This window comes from Pyxicephalus adspersus, chromosome 4 (genome assembly GCF_032062135.1).
Source record: "Pyxicephalus adspersus chromosome 4, UCB_Pads_2.0, whole genome shotgun sequence".
In the NCBI taxonomy this organism is placed as follows: Eukaryota; Metazoa; Chordata; class Amphibia; order Anura; family Pyxicephalidae; genus Pyxicephalus; species Pyxicephalus adspersus.
In genome coordinates this window covers 48,903,632-48,920,981 of record NC_092861.1, presented here as the reverse complement: position 1 = coordinate 48,920,981, position 17,350 = coordinate 48,903,632, and the positions used below count along the sequence as shown (strand labels likewise).

The 17,350-nt window shown below is 36.5% G+C and overlaps 1 protein-coding gene across 1 annotated transcript in view; it reads left to right on the top strand.

The window, feature by feature from the left end:
- The window catches only part of PLD1 (phospholipase D1), a 35,558-nt gene extending 19,056 nt beyond the window's left edge, over positions 1–16,502 (top strand). The window contains exons 12-19 of the mRNA XM_072408113.1: positions 1,368–1,478; positions 2,311–2,399; positions 3,164–3,277; positions 4,186–4,235; positions 5,911–6,045; positions 11,006–11,159; positions 11,494–11,611; positions 12,152–16,502. Of these exons, the coding sequence (XP_072264214.1) occupies positions 1,368–1,478; positions 2,311–2,399; positions 3,164–3,277; positions 4,186–4,235; positions 5,911–6,045; positions 11,006–11,159; positions 11,494–11,611; positions 12,152–12,376 (996 nt within the window). The 3' untranslated portion in view covers positions 12,377–16,502. The remainder of the gene's footprint in view (positions 1–1,367; positions 1,479–2,310; positions 2,400–3,163; positions 3,278–4,185; positions 4,236–5,910; positions 6,046–11,005; positions 11,160–11,493; positions 11,612–12,151) is intronic.
- The last annotated feature ends 848 nt before the right edge of the window (positions 16,503–17,350 follow it).

The window sequence follows — 17,350 nt, the reverse complement described above, 5'->3', positions numbered from 1 at the left end:
ACTTGGTGCTTTTTGCCATGTATGCCGCTCCCGTTTTTATTTGAAGTTTTTTTACCCTTTTATTAGCTAAGCAGAATGTTTTTTTTACAGTTTTAACTTGAATTTAAACACAAGGAGATTGCATGTATGTGCACCAGGAAAACTGTTTTGTGTGGCATTCTCTTTAGGGTTCAAAGCAGTGGATTGAGAACAGAGCAGGGCCAAGGAACCATTGTGATTTCTCAACTTGATCCCTGCTTGCTGCGCAGCTCAGAATTCATAGGCGTTCCACATCTTTTGAATCTGCAATAGAGAACACAGCAATATACTTTCCTGATTTTTTAACACATGGCTGATAAAATTGCAGAAAGAAGGAGGCATTAGGCATCCCAAGAACAATTGTATTACTTCCTATGAAGATCATCCCATGTTACAATTGTTACATGATCAAACAGCTGTATTACCCATATCACTTTACCACTATTGCTGAAGAGAAGTAACAGGAAAAGACCCTGCATGGCATATGGATGACAAAAAATTTATATGGAGCAAAATATGATGTAACATGTATGCATGCCCTATTTTTAACATGTAATTTTAGAGTTGTTTCTTCATATAATTTTTATTTAAATTCCACTGGTATTTGATAATAAAATACTAGCTTTATTCTCCTTCAAAGCATTCATGTATCAAAACACTGCAGTCCTCAAATTACATTGCATCTGTGTTATCTAAGAAGGGCAGAGTCTGAATGCAAGCTAGGGAAATATTTTAAGGTGCTAATCCCCCACAGTTTGCTGTACATTTGCAATATACCACCATTCTCTATGCATTCAGCTCCCTCTTCTGGTTAGTTATCTGTATTGTTTTGCTTACTTTTTTTAACAGATTTTACCTAATTGAACAAAATATTTACAAATATTTAAAGCTTGTGAAGGATTTATAACATTGATAAAATGGCTATTGTTTATTACTAAAAATGCAAACTAAAATCTAATTCTACACTTAGTTTGTATTCAAGGGTATCTTCTGATGCACAGTCTGAAAGATTGTGTATTATGGAAGGAACTGAAATGGTCACATGCAGACTGTAAATGGCTTGCTTAGGTTAGGGGAGTTATATTTAAAAAGCATTGAATGTTACATTCACTGCAATTGTATCTTCCCAGTACATGAATTTTAATTTACAAACTATGTTTAGTACATGGCATGGTCACTACTTTATAAATATGTGGCATAGTGTAGATGCAGGGTTACTCTGCAGGTAGAACTAAAATTTGGATGCAGCTGGTTCAATGCATTTCCTAGCTCTGAGCTGTATTTATGTTTATATGTGCTGACAAGGAATGTGAGTGTTGTATCTTAATGTGACTTCTGTCCCTTTCTAGGTTCTGCGTTCTGCAGCAGACTGGTCAGCGGGTATAAAGTACCACGAAGAGTCTATTCACAATGCATACATCTATGTAATAGAAAACAGCAAGCACTACATATACATTGAGGTATGAATATGTCTGCAATTTGGATTGTTTTATGCATTGTATAATGAACTAGTATAGCTTTCAATTGCCTAGATTGACACTACATGCAATCATTTATAATAAACTGACCAATCCAAATAACCTGGGCCAATGTTTTTTTTCAAGAACGGGCCAAAACCTAAAGGGCAAATCTGAACAACCTAATAGTAAGCAGTCTAATATTAGTGAGAGCGGATACATGCAAAAAATGTGGCTGGGTGTTGGTCTCTGTTCAGACCAGATGACCAAGGCCACTAAGTTTTATTTGCCTAGTATGGTACTTTTGTAACACCAGAAATGTTAGCACTGTCTTGTTTACCCTTAGGCTTAGTCTACATGGACTGTTTCCCCAGCGTTTAACCTGAAGCTTTTAAAGCCCTTGTGTGAAATCCCCATACATTACAATGGGTTAATCTACACCAGGACGTTTACATGAGGCATGTCTATGCCATTTATCTTAAACGTTGCTTGCAACGCAGTTTCCTGCGTTTTCCCGCGTTTTTGAGCATACTAGCAAATTAGTTAAAAACACAGGAAAATGCGGAAAACCGACGCATAGGCTTTTTCCAGCTTTTTAAAGGCAAGCCTAAAAATGCTAATAGAAGTGCATAAAAAGGCATATAAACGCAATAGGAACGTTACATGCGTTTTTAAAAAACGTCCATGTAGACGCAGCCTTAAAGTGGTCCTTTCCCTAGCTCACTTGTGCTCTTTTTCTATATCCATCTTTCTTTTCCCCCTCATTCTATACATTTCTGCCCTCATCTATTCATTACTTTTTTTTTTTTTTTTTTTTTAATGTTACTTTTTCTAGAACCAGTTCTTCATCAGCTGTGCAGATAACAAAGTTGTGTTTAACAAGATTGGTGATGCTATTGCACAGAGAATCATCAAGGCTTACAGGTAATCTTTCTGTAACTTTTATTAACAGGAAAAAAGCTTCTTGTTGTTTTCTTATTCAATTTAGCAGGCAAATGCGCACAACTACCTGTCAGTATATAACCAGCTCAGGTCAGATCAGTAATGTAATTGTATCTTGGGTGCTGTTAAACTCTTTAATAAGTTGGGAAGCAGGCGCCTCTTTATGCTTGTCCACATAGCTTCTTACTGGAGAACTTCGGGAGCTCCAAATCCTAGGGTGCATTATACTGAAATTTGCAGCTTAGGCCTGCCTGCAATATGCTCCTTTCGCCTGCTACCCATGTGTGTTGACCATTGATGACACCGAACAACTTTCATAATACAGCACCCCAACATTTTGTCTCCTGGGATGTTTTGGGGAGAGGCTGAACATGCACCTGGCAGGGTCCTGCTATTCAACCTGGATGTCAGCTTAATGTATTTACCGGAGGTACTCTTCTAGGTTAATTAATATTACAATAATGTATTTTATTTTTATTTACATTATATTCTAATATATTGGGTCCTTTACATTTAGGACTCTCAACCTGTATCATAGTGAGATACTTCTAACAGGTATGAGGAATTCTGTTTTGAGGTTTTATATATTCAAAAACAGATGTAGGTGCTTGAAGAAAAAGCAAAACCTGTAGAGGGATGGGCCAGTCAGTAAGGAGATATTTGGAATAACTTAGCACTCCTTGCATGGTAAACATTTGCTACTTTACAGAAGTGCAGCATTAGGTGGATTATGTTCTGTCTTGCAGGGAAAACAAAAGGTATCGTGTGTTTGTCATCACTCCACTCCTGCCTGGATTTGAAGGAGATATTTCAAATGGAGGAGGAAATGCCTTACAGGCTGTCATGCATTTCAACTACAGGTATGTAAAGCATACAAATACACTTAAAACCAGTAACACAATATGTACATGTAAATATACTGGAAGTCCAATGTTTGCTATAACTTCTTTCTATAACACAATGGTTTAATGTTTTCAATTGTATAAAAATGTATCTTTTTTTCCCAAAACAATATTGTTTTGACAAATTACCAGTTTAGTTTAAGGTATGTAAAGAGAAAATTAGGGTAAATTTTGAAACACTTTTCCATAGCAGTTAGTCCTTTACTTGCACCATGTGGCAGAAGAAAGCTTATTTGTTTCTGGGCACTACACTAGTTGAGTGTATTGCTTGGTTCCATTCTTTTTAAGTTAGCCTAGTCAAAAAATTTTACCTATAAACCCATATTGAGAAGTTATCAGCAGATGTGGCCTAAACTGGCTTGGTGTAACAATAACAACGACAAATTGATAATATTAAAATCTGTTCTAATAAACTTGGAAAAATTGAAATAATTACTTATGTTGTGCATTGATTATATTCAATTTTAAAAGAATTTCTGTGTTCTTGCTATGTATCCTTTTGTCGCTATATAATGCTGGGATTTCCAGCTTCAGTTGGTCTAATAGTTTGGCTCCCTCTTGTGTTAATTTATCTGTAACATTCTTGTTCAATCATTCTTGTACTCCTGGGTATGTTTCCTATAGCTTTCTAGATGTATTTCTGGTTAGCTGCTAATATTGTGATTGATAAAGGATGCTTAGCTACTTTTTTGTTTTTTTTAGAAACCAATGGAACCTAATAACCAACAGCAATAGTGTAACATATATACAGAACTAATACACTGATGTCGCTTCCTATTCTTTACCTTATTTTTAATCAGTGTATGTTGTGCTGTGTTGTGCTTTCTTGTCCACACTGTTCTGAGCTTTAATTTCATTATTTATAGAACTATCTGCAGAGGAGAGCATTCCATCATTGAACAGCTGAAAGCAGAAAGTGAGTTTTACTTTTCTCCTTTCTTTTGTACATTGTGAAAATTGTTAGTTTTGATTCTGTGTTCCAGTTATATGATGTTTTCCTGACGATAACACAAAGACTTTAAAAAAACATGTCCCTGTCATTTCTTGGTTGATGGTGATCTTGGTGGAAGTGACTTAATAAAAAACTGGCTGATATTTCAGTATGGCACTAATGGTCATGCTGCTGTTCACATAATGACTATTTTTGGGACTTTTCTACTCCAAGCTTTATTCTGTTATATATCAAAATGAGGAGATTGACCCGGAAAATCTATATAAAGATTCATCTACATGTTGAAGTATATTACATGCGCTCAGTAAAGTATTATGAACATAAACCACAATCTCTTAAAGACAGAACAGTAAAGAAAATGTTGCTTTGGTACATACAAGGGTAAGCATTCTTTGCTCAAAAAAAGAATTTTAAAAAGAAATGAAGAACACACAGCACTGACAGCTCTGCGATTTGTTAAAGTTATACAACCAAAAAAAATGTAAAAATCAATAATAAAACCATAAACAGGATCATGTATAACTAAATGGAACGTGAGAATTTTCATTTTTCTTTTTTTAAAAAGAAAGAGTATATAGAAGGGAGGGGGAGGGGGAGTCAAATCCTATCAGTTACATAAATCTACTCACATTCAATACATTAACTAACAAAAGTATACCATTTAGTTAGCAGAGGCATGTAGTGAGGCAGGCTGAGGGGGCTGCAACAGGCCCATTATATTCCACTGATGTAGAGAAATGTATCCAGTGGTACCAAGCCTGGGCAAATTTGTCTGCTCTCTTGGAATCAGTGGATAATATATCTTCCATATGATAGAAGATATAATAGAGTTCTCCATTCTGGGGGATGAGTAGAGGGCTTCTATCCATGTTAAGAGACGTGGAGGTATGCCCAAGTGTGACAGGGTAGAGTGGAGAAACATTCCAATCCAGCCTGTCAAATGCTTTCTCTGCGTCCATGGAGAGAAACATGAGAGGAATCTTGTGGGCATGAGCATAATCAATGATATTTAGAGTACATGTAGTGTTGTCCCTGGCTTCTCGGAGGGGGAGAAAGCCACTTTGGTTAAGGTGAATAAGGCCACTCAGTACTGGGGCCAATCTATGTGCTAGGATGCCGGAGAATAATTTCAGGTCGTAGCTGAGGAGCTTCTTGTGAGTTCAGGGACATCGAATTTACTTCTCAAGTTTTTGGGAGTTGGCTTATTTATAAGAAAGAAGGCCTTTTGTAAAAGCACCAGCTGTATGTAGATTTAGTAAACCATTTCTATGGCATACATGGAGTTTTGTAATTACTCTGATTTGGATATCATAGCTTGCCTAATTTCTGTCATTGTCATTAGTCTTACCAAATAAATGTAACTGCCGAAGAAACTTTTTTTTTTTTTTTCTTGAGCTTTGATCGAATAGAAAGGCCTAGAACATATTTCATGTTTTTACTGTCTGTGTCCAATTTGAGTTTGCGTCCACTTCCTCACAGAGATTATACCCTTTCACTATAATACCTAGACTTACCCACTTAAGTTTCACTTTAGAGGAAGCGTTACCAGCGTTAAATACAAATGTGGGTTGATGGCTTTTTGGTGACATTAGTTAACAAACATTTTAACAACTGCTACTTTGTTTTTTTGTTTTTTCAGTTGGGGATAATTGGCTGAACTACATATCCTTCTGCGGTCTCAGAACACATGCAGAACTGGAGGGAAACCTTGTCTCTGAACTGATATATGTTCATAGCAAGCTGCTCATTGCTGATGACAACACTATCATTATTGGTAAGTAAACAAACCCACATTTTGTACTTCTATATCAAGCTACATTACATTTTTAGGCTTAAGCTATGTAAACAGGTGAGATAATCATCACTCGAGACGAATGCTTGTCTTGGGCAACAATTCTAAGTTGTTTGGTGGTCCCCTGAATTCCACTGTTTACTCCTGTGGAGGAGAGCACAGAAGGGTGCTGTTCACTCATCCTATCCTCCCTGTTCCTCTTTCATTTGAATAGAATGGCATGGTGTGTACAGTGCTTCGTCATTTATCTGTTACTGGAAACAATTACAAAAGATTATTTTATGTGACAATTTCTGATGTTCATTGCAAGTCTGTACGAAGCTTAGGCTTAGAGTGGCTTTTTTTGTGCCACTGTGGTTAACCACATTTAGCTGCCCCCTAAAAGAGGTCAATATTTGGAACAACTGAGTTTTTTATTCTTGGGTGTTTGCTTGTGGTAGCATTGATGCACAGTTTTTCAGACACTACATGCTGCATCCAAGAGTGGTTAACCTCTAAACCTGCTTACAAAAATTACAGTATATCATTCCATATAGAAAAATAAGGCACCAATTACAACTGCAAGCAAACCTCTGCACAGGCATTTGTAAATACTTAGCAGTCGCTGCCTGCTACCACTTCTGGGTGCCTGGTTTTTGCCAGTGGGCATCCAGGAGCTATAAACTCTATGGTTTTTAACAGTTTCTAACCCCAGGAGACCTGTTTATAGATGGTAAGAACTGATACTTATTGGGCAGCACGGTGGCTCAGAGGTTAGCACTCTGGCCTTTGCAGCACTAGGTCCTAGGTTCGAATCCCAGCCAGGACACTATCTGCATGGAGTTTGCAGGTTCTCCCCGTGTCTCCCCGTTTCCTCCAGGTACTCCGGTTTCCTCCCACATCCCAAAAACATGCAGTTAAGTTAATTGAGGCAGAATTGGGGTTAATTGTCTTCCCCCTTAATTGACCTTAGACTGTAATAATGACATATGACTATAGGGACATTAGATTGTGAGCTCCTTTGAGGGACAGTTGGTGACATGACTATAGACTTTGTACAGCTGCGTAATATGATGGCGCTATATAAATACTGTGTAATAATAATAATAATACTTTGCGGGATATTTTGTGGTATATGTTGGTTCTGACAGTTTTTATGCTGTGTTATGCTAAGTTTATTTTGCAGTTTTATAAAAAAAAGTTTGTTTTTCTCCAATGTGTAGTATGCACTACCATAAAAACCTTGTGTTCTCTGTTCTGCTTAGCAGAGAAAAAGCAGAGAGGGAATGTATGGGGTATATTTAGTTTTCTTCGTATTTCCAGTCTGTAAAATTCCACTTATTTTTTTATAACCCAATTCAGCATTATACCTTTTTTAAATCCGATTTTTGTGGACTTCCATCCACAGTTTAGAGGGAAAATTGGATGGTAAAATGAAAAGCTGGTATTGTCTAATCTTGGTAAATAGACCTCTAAGGTGATAAAAGCAGAAGATACTGAATTTAATACTGTGCAAAGCAGCAGTACTGGTATTCTCCCTACCTGTTCCTGCTTTGTGTTTATACACCATTCATATTTGCGCATGTGTATGTGTGTGCCTTTCCACCTCACCAACATACATGCTAATACTATTTTAATTAAAACCTTTAAATTGTATGCCTTACCTTATTTTAGCCCCAGTGACATCACCCTGTTGGTACTATGTAATGCAGGCGGATCGTATGCAATTGGCAAGCTATCATTGCTGGCTGTGCTGTACATTACTTCCTGTACCATTACAGTACAGTAAAGTGCACCCATAGGTAACACTTCCATGATAAAAACGTGTGAAACATACTGCATTGCATAAAGTGAGAAATGCAAATATTTCTTTCTCTTTATTTTATTGCACTGTGTTGCCATTTAAAAAAGGAAATGACAGTGAACCTAGTATAGGGGGGCTGCTTTGGCACCACAAGCTGAGTTTCCTTTAAATCTGCTTCAGTTTAAATGATTTTCAGAAAGTGTTGATTATGGAATGAACAATTTTCATATGTCTACTGATGGTTGTATTCTGTAGAAAAAATAGCAAGCATCAAGAGTGGGCTAACTGTCAGAATGGGGCCCATCTGTCTTGAATCAAAGTCAAGTTTAGCAATTAAACTTGACAAACCTGTTATCTGTTCTTTGAAGAACACAGAGTGCTTTGAAATTAGAATTTTTCTGGCATTGTCTGTACTCTGGAATCACATTTTCTACAAAAATATTTATAATATGTGGATGGAAAAAGTGCTTTACTGCTAAACTTCCCTTTTTTGTTTTTGTTTAGAACCAATTGATTAAGGGTTTATAATGTATTCTCTAAGTCCTTAAATTTTAATGCCACTAAAGCTATTTTTTATGTCGGATAGAGTGAGGAGATATTAGAACCCCTGTCAGCGTTTGTTTGTTCTCATTGGGAACATTTACTCTCTATAATAGTCCTGGTGACCAGAAAGTTTAAGGAAAAATGTGACATTTTAACAAGAATAGCAGTACAGGTAAAATCTTCTAATGTGGATGCTTGTTTCAGTTATGCCAGACTAATAGGGTAAATTAGGGAAAAGGAAATTCCTTTTATTTCCTCTTGTTTATGGAGGACAGGAAGTGAATAGAAGTCTCCTCAATGAGAAATAAGTGGCATTGCCTACTCTATTCAAAAATGAATAACCATTTTGGCTTTAAATATAAGTAAAACATTTTTGGGTCAATAGTAAGAGGGAAATAGAACAAATATTGACATGGGCTCCTTACTGGCTTCCAATATGCTGGTAACTTTTTTTTTTTTTTGCTTCCAAAAATGCAGATGTCTTGGGCTAGGTTCACGTTAGTTTGGTATAACATGTAATGAAGTTGTTAGGTTCGTTTCATCTTCAATGTGCTGTGAAATTGCAACAAAAAACACCCATGACCCTTTTTTTTTTTTAGAAAGCAACACACCAGTTGTGCTTTGTCATAAACTGCAGTACCCCAGTGCACCAATGTACATATTGTCCTATACCATTTGTTATGGTAAACTATATTAGTAAATGGGCTCCTAATACTACTACAACTAGATCACCTTATCCTAAAACAAGGCCCTATTTTGGCTGAAGTTTTCTTTAACACTGAGGCAATATTTAAAATCTCTAATTGTATGCATAATAATAGTAACAAATCACCAGGGGCAGGGGCCGATTACGACATAAGGTAGTCACTGCAGTCTAAATTAAATTAGCATTCTGCAGCCCAGTCTAAGCGCATGTGATAAAACTATTGCATAATTGAGCATATGGCTGCCATTTGTTTAAGATCTGCAGTTTTATTGCCTTATTTCACACAGGGAAAACAGATGCATATTCTATCCATGAGCCTCTCTTCATTACTTATTATTACTGATGCTTCTGAAGCAGCTGCATGGAATCCATTCTGTTATTAGGTTTAGGAAGATTGGACAGAGTGCAGTATGGCTAATAAAGCTTATGTTTACAAGTCACAAATCACATAACCTGCATCCTCCTCCTAATAATCTGGGTTGAGTGAGTCAGTGCCAGAATGGCTTATTTAAACAAAATGGATAGAACTAACAATAAAAGTAATTATATTGCACAACGGATCATCTACGAAAGCTGCTCAAGGTGAATGAGTTTTAATATTTAAATCAGCCCAGTAGTAATGTGAAATTGTATCCTTTCAGAGTAGAGGAGACCTGGTACAAAAGACTTATTTGTTTTTATAAGACAAATCCCGACATCATAGTCAACTTGCTTATAGGTAGTCCTTGAGAACAGTGTTTGCATACCAAGCCATACAGAGTTTCCCTATATTAATATATGTGATTGTGACGTGTAATGATAAATCGGAATATATCAATCCATCCAAAACTTCAGATGTATTGCCTAAGGGTCTGTTGGGCTCCAATATTCAGACTGTTGTGGCTGGGTTTATACACTTGAAGTAGATTGTATGGAAGGTACTTTAAGCATGCTATATTTATGGAAGGATTTTTCTGTGCATCTATCCACCAGTACCCACTTAGGACAGCCATACTGTGCATTTATTAGCATTACAATGCACTTGGTATTCTCTGTAAGTGCAACTAGTTATGTTTGCAAACAGAAACTTTTTTCAGATACAATTGCATGTGTCCACTATATACATTCATGACTCAACACCCACTGGTTTCTGTGTTGAACCATTTAATAGACTGGTCTTATTGCTCCTAAGAGTATTTATATTACTATTTATTCCAACATTGATGTCCTCCGTGAGCTTCCTAGTCTTTAGTACTCTTTGCGTCCTCTGTAAACCAGATTTGTGACTGGTTCTGTTTTTCCTGTCTTCACTGGCTTTTTCATAGTTTTCAGCCCTATGGCCTGGTCTATGTCATTTAATGTTGTTTATTTAAAAAGTGTCCTGTGTATAGTATGTTTACTAAAATAAAACTTTCAAACATTTGTACAGTGGCCTTTGAAACTCATGGGAAAATGCTTAGGGCAGTTATACATACAGTAATGATACATACCTTGTAAGTATAAAAATCAGTGGATGTTCAGTAGTGCACATGTTTATATAAAAGAGAAGCTTGATTAAAATGCTATTATGAATGACTCTAGCCATATTTTTGTGGGGGTAGCAATGACTTTTTCTGAATATTCCAAATTATCAGTCAGTATTTTAAAGCATTGGACACACTACTTCTAGATGTATGATCATGAGATTAGAGGTGATCACCTCGGTATGTTGTGTTCCTAAAACCTCTTTGATTATATATATATATATATAATATATATATATATATATATATATATATATATATATATATATATATAAAAATATACACAGTATATTTGAGCATGAGTTTTGTGGTGGCATTACATCGTTAGACACATGGTCCATAGAACATGATCCTGTGTCATTACTGCTTAGTTAATAAGACCATTCATCATTTTCATACATCCTTCAGGTTCTGCTAATATTAATGACCGCAGCATGATGGGAAAGCGTGACAGTGAGATGGCAGTTATTATCCAGGACACAGAAATTGTCCCTTCGGTAATGGATGGCGAGGCTTATCAAGCTGGGAAACTTGCTCTGTCCCTTCGCATGCATTGTTTCAGGTAGGCTAATACTAGGGCTGAAGTTTCTTTAAGCCCAGCAAGGTTATACCGTAATGGTCATTGTGTAGGCAAACAACTCAAGGAATAAGGCTAATATTGATGAATGACTGTTATTTGAAACCCTAATTATTAAAATAGTCTTTTGTAAAGAAAACATTTATATATGCTGTCCCACATATCTTTTCATGCTTCTGGCATCATATTGACATTGATCTATTGGGAAATATTCTGGAAGTGTGAATTTTGGAGACAAGCCATTTTTATTTGTGGAGCTAAGTGTCATAAGTGTGCAAACGCCAGGATCGTGTACTTAATTCTCAATTTTCTATTCCAGGCTTCTTCTTGGTTGTCTCAATGATCCCTCTGTCAACATCCAGGACCCAGTTAGTGACAAATTCTTCAAAGAGGTTTGGGTGGCTACAAGTGCACGCAATACAACTATTTTTGATAAGGTGACCATTTTACTGATTGCCTTATTTTCTAAAATGTCAAATATGTAAATAATACCCAATTTCAACCAATTTTACTAGTTGCAGGGTTTGCATACTGTGAACATAGCCAGTATAAAAATGCTATCATTGAGGTGATATTGGCATATAGCAGAACATTTGGGTGATTTGGCTCTTATGGAATCATCTACAGTGTACCCAACTGGTACATTACCCAACCTGTAAGGGATAACACAGTGTTCGCTATATTTGCTACAAAAAATAGCTGTTGTTTTAGGATCATAGAATATTGATGAGAATAAATCCATGGACAAATCTATCATTATATCCTTGTATCAAAAGTAAAAGTTCTTACCTATGACCATTTTTAGTCAGAATATACCTTATTTATCAGTGTATTCTTGATTAAATTTGATATTTTTTAAGTAATGACGGTTGAAGTATAAATGCTTCTTATTAGCTGCTAAAGTACCCACCGTGTACCCCTAACCTTGACTTAAGTGTTTGTGAGTAGGACTAATCGCTTGCATTTTACTATTCCAGGTCTTCAGATGTCTTCCCAGTGATGAAGTGCTCAACTTTATCCATTTACCTGAATTCCTTTCCAAGCCAGCACTGGCCACACAGGACCGAACCACAGCACAAGAAGAGCTGCAAAGGATCCGAGGCTTTGTAGTCCATCTGCCCTTCTTGTTTTTGTCTGGAGAAAACCTCTTGCCGTCTGTGGGAACTAGAGAGGCCATAGTACCTATGGAAACATGGACATGAGTTTTCAAAATGAAAAACATGGTAAAGCTGCTATAATCACAGACTGTATCCCGGAACATGAATCATGAATACACAAGAGGGCACTGACACCTTGACACCTTATTCTGAATCATGAGACCACAAACTCTTTGGTGCACAATTTGATGCACAGCTTGGCATATATTAAGTGTCAAATTTGAGGGACCTTAATTATACTTAATTTTTCATGTCACTATGTTCAATACCCTCACACACACACATACTTTGTTTTCTAATAAACCCTATTTTTGATAAATGGACTGTTTCATGGTGGGGTTAAGGCACATCTGGTCTTTTTTATTTACTGTACTGAATAATCACATTACAGTATGATTAGGGGTATATTTCTATTAAATGTGAAAATATAAAATAAAGAAATGTCAATTAAAATTTAGGTATGTCCCACATCACACGAGTAAATAGAAAGTGTGTCTGACATTTATACAGACCTAGGCATCATTGCAAATGTATGTGCAGCAACTTCCGGCCACAGATGTAGGCCTTTAGTGGCAACATTGGTCATACTCTTACTAATGTATTGACAACTAGCAATGAGTGAGCGAGTTTTTAAAACTCAATCTCGCGGTGAATTCGGCTGTTCTCGCTTACCAAAATTGTAATCGAGAATGACCCGTGTAAAATCGCCGATCGAGATCGAATTTTAATTAAAAAAAAAAAAATGGTGGGCTGTGCTGATCATTGATCAGCTCAGTGTGCGATCCCCGGCACACTTGTCCCTTTTTAACCTCCAGTGCTGGGGATCGCACAAAGAATTCCAAAGGAGGGAATGAATGAATGCAGCCCTGGAAATCCACTGCAATCGCCAGGCACTGGAGGTTAATTAACCTCTAGTGCCTTGGAAATCTACTGCGATGCCCAGGCACTAGAGGTTAATTAACCTCTAGTGCCCGGGGAGGGTTCCCAGGGCTGCATGAATGAATGCAGCCCTGGAAATTCTCCTGTACTCATTTCCTGGAACTTCCGATGGGTCAGTAAAATCAGTTCTGCAAAATTTCGCGGACCTATCAGAAGTTCGAGGAACTTTTTTGCGAGAATGCCAGAGGCATTCTCGCTCATCCCTATTGACAACAAACTGGTAAATATCTTAGTATCAAACAAATGTGTAACCACTCCTCTTGCCTTACTTATAACCGCCCTCTAACCTTAGGGCCCTTTTCAGACTTGTGGTGAAAAACCATGCTATTACCCTCCTCCAGCTACCCCACTGAAAACCTCTGTCCTGTGGTTGAGTTTAAGGTGCAGCTCTTTCTCAGGAGGTGGAAAAGCAACCATTAAGCTAGAAGTGATTTGTCACTTCTAGCCACATCACGATGGACCAATACAATTGCAGCAGCATTGAAACGTGCACAAAATGATGTCCGTTGGAAGCCGGTTGAGCCTGCGGTAGAACAGTGCGGCCAACCGCAAGTCTGAATTGGCATACTTAACCTTTCAGTATTCAACCTAACAGTCCAAATGTAAGATTGACACTTAACACCCTCAGCACATGAACAAAGAAATAAAGATCCCAATACTACATTTGATTCTTAAAATTCATCAAATGCATTCTCTAATCCTATTTGAATGCTATCATGCTGTTGCATATGTTTCTATCCAAACACCTCCAATACCATTATCCATTTAACTAACACTACCTCAATACCTTCAATACGCTAACCTTGATTACTTACCTTGTTGAAGCCAAAAATATCCAGCACATCTCAAAGACCCGGGACCTTGGCATCACTGACAACAATTTAAATGATTGTTGGATTCCGTAAGACAAGAGAAGCAGCTGTGTACTGGTCCAATATACTGACAGGTATTATAAAAGTATCCGTAACATTCATTGCATCTGTTGTCTTATATGTATGACTATATGTAGATTACACTAGTCTGTGACCATAATTGGTGTAATATTTGGAAGACTAGATCCGCTTTTGTTACTAGCCCATTACAAGGTATGAATTCAGGCTTTAAAATAATGCAGTACAAAAAATGTGGAATGTTCTGTAATCCAAAGAAACTAGTGAGAGATTAGTTAAGTTATTGGTTGTTGTGATTTCCTGCAATTGTATACGTACAGCCTTACTGATGGGTACTCTGTGAGCCCTTTCTATAAGATAGAAGGCTAAATAGAAGGCTGAGGATGCGTTATGTGTTGGTTCAACTATAACCCTGTGCAGATAGTTTTACTGTGATTTAGGTGCTGCAGCCATATTCAGTCAGTTATAATCACTAAGCTCCCCAGTGGCACTACTGCTATCTGCATTGGGCTCCATGCACTTCCTTTCAAGCTAACAAATGAAGAATAAGACATATTTATGTATACAATTTTTAATGTCACTAACATAAGTGTATGCATTTGTATTTGCATACAGTTTGCCTGTGAAAGCTCACAACTTTCTTCAAAGTGACCACTAGCCATGAAGCAAGCTGTCTTCATCTATTACCAAGTAGACCCTTTCAGATAAACTGCTGAGGGGTCCATTTGTAAAATATGGGTCATTTCCCAGAGTCTGCCACTGCTGCTGGCAACACTCCAACAGTAAACGAAGTGAAAAGTTTCAAATTGAATATTTTTGTTTTGAATATTTAGCAACTTCTTTGATCTAGGTAAATCATAGTGCATTTCCATTAAGTGAAAATATTCTGGACTTTCCTAGTTCACTGAAAACCATGGCAAGTTCAAATAGGCAAATTTTGTCAGATGGGAAGAATAATAGGACTTTATAAGTCAATAGTAAACTGGGAATTAAATGATACATTTTTCTATGAGAAGCTGCAATTTACTACATTCGATCCTCTAAGAAGAGCTATGTTAAGTTATAAGTCTGAATAGAAGACATAAAGGTCTGCTTATAAAAAACTATCCTGATAAATGCTTTATATATTAAAATGAACTAGGTCTCTGTTGTATTGGGTGCCTAAAATTCTGGCAACGTATGATGCCTACAATTACATTTGGTAATTTTCAATGTGATCAATGTGTGATTCTCTGAAATCTATTTAAAGACTAGGCACCAAAAGATGGTTTTATCAAAGTGTGACTACCTTAAGCACTTTTTAGATAAATCTATCTTAGGGGATTTAGCTGTTTAGTGACATTTAAGTGGTATACAAAGTCATGGGGACCAAAGGGCAGTGATCAATCTTGCAGAGACTTCTGCATTATTTATCCAGTATCCCTTTAATCCACTTGTTTTATTTTAATGAAGACGTAGATTAGTGGTGATTTAAGGCACTAGTTGGTAGAATCCTTACCTATATTGAGACAGCAATGTGCATATTTAGTATGTATAAGAATATTGGAATTGAAACCTAGTCATAGCCAAAACTTAAATGTTGTAAAATACTTATTTACTAGTTTGTTTATTTTTTTGTTAACCTTCATGTGCATAAATACTATACATGTACAACAAGTCCAGCTTCCTAAAACAAAACATATGAAAACAACATAATTCCCAATTGTATTTTGTGTGCTCTAATTTTATGTCATACATTTCAGTCACAGCTTAAAAATGTAATTTAGTCATAGAACTGCTTGAAAATTTGAATTATTTAATTATAATTATTATTATAATTGAATTAAACAGCTTGCTTGAAATTATTGTTTTTAGGCTATTGTTTCATATCGTGATTTTATTTTTTGTGAAAAAAAAACTTTTTCCTATTAAATGGATACTAAATTTTGTTAATTTATCTGGCACTTTCTTTCAGAACCTCTCCCATAGGGTAAATGAAATACATTTAAAGAATATACATGTAATTTTTTTTTTATGCAGAGGAAAATGTAAAATTGTAATGCAAAAATATACAAATGTATTTTTTATGAAATGTAATTTAAATCTAGTCTGTGTCACTTTATATGTTCTAGCTGAATGTTATTTGGGGTGACATATATGAGTATTTGAAATGCTCATTTCTGTGATGAAAGATGCAGTTCAATAACTTCTATTCCTTCCATGAAGGGTTGTTGGCTGTACTGCTACCTTTACTGCATGACTAAGCCATCCCTTGATTTTATCTATGCTAGTCACTGTAATTATGTTCTGATTAATTGTTTCAATAAATGTATTTGTTTCTAATTAAAATATGGCAGCCTGAATGTTTGCTCACTTGCTTTAGTTATTTTTTTTTTAACCTGCACCTACCAAACACTAATAATTCAGAAAGATTGGTTTTAAACTTTGTGGTTATTCTATCTATAGTGTAAAAAATATTTAAAAAAAAATAAAAGTAGGCAGGTTGTTTATTGTGGAGGGGGCAGTGCAATGAAACAAACTTACCAACTTCTTCAAATTCTTTTTCTATAATGTACATGAGCTGAGCATACCAAGCTCAGAATACGATGCCTGGCTGCCCAATAAAGATGTCCAAAGATCCTAAACTCAGAAGAGGTTGGAGTGAAAAGGCCAGCACCCATGACAGAGCAAGGAGTGGTAAGTGTACTTACCTTCAAGATCACAGAGGAAGGGCATCAGTAGCAGAAGCATTGCTGATGAAAGCCATTGGCAGGACCAGGTGTGCCAGGGGCTGAGACAGATCAGCTACAGGCTTGTGAATGTTACTTATAGCCATTTCTCCTGAAAAATCCTTTCATCCTACTGTTGGCACATCAAATATAAGGGTAACACTGCTCTGTATTCAGAAGTCATACAGCAACACTGACAACTCATCTCCGGAAGCTGCATGGGGTGATCTTCAGTAGCAGCATGAAGAGGTATCTGTGGTTCTTTGAAGACTAAGGGAAAACTGTAGGTTGAGATGAATGTGTTGCAGCACATTATTTTTAAACAGAGGCCATAGTTCTACTTTTCTATTGTATGATTATTTACTAACAAGATTTATTGAGGGCAACAGTAATTTGTAGGAAATGTGTGCATTATGTCCAGTAAAATTCATAGACTTCACCTAGAAGCTTTCTTCACCTAAAATATTTCAGTCTGGATCTGG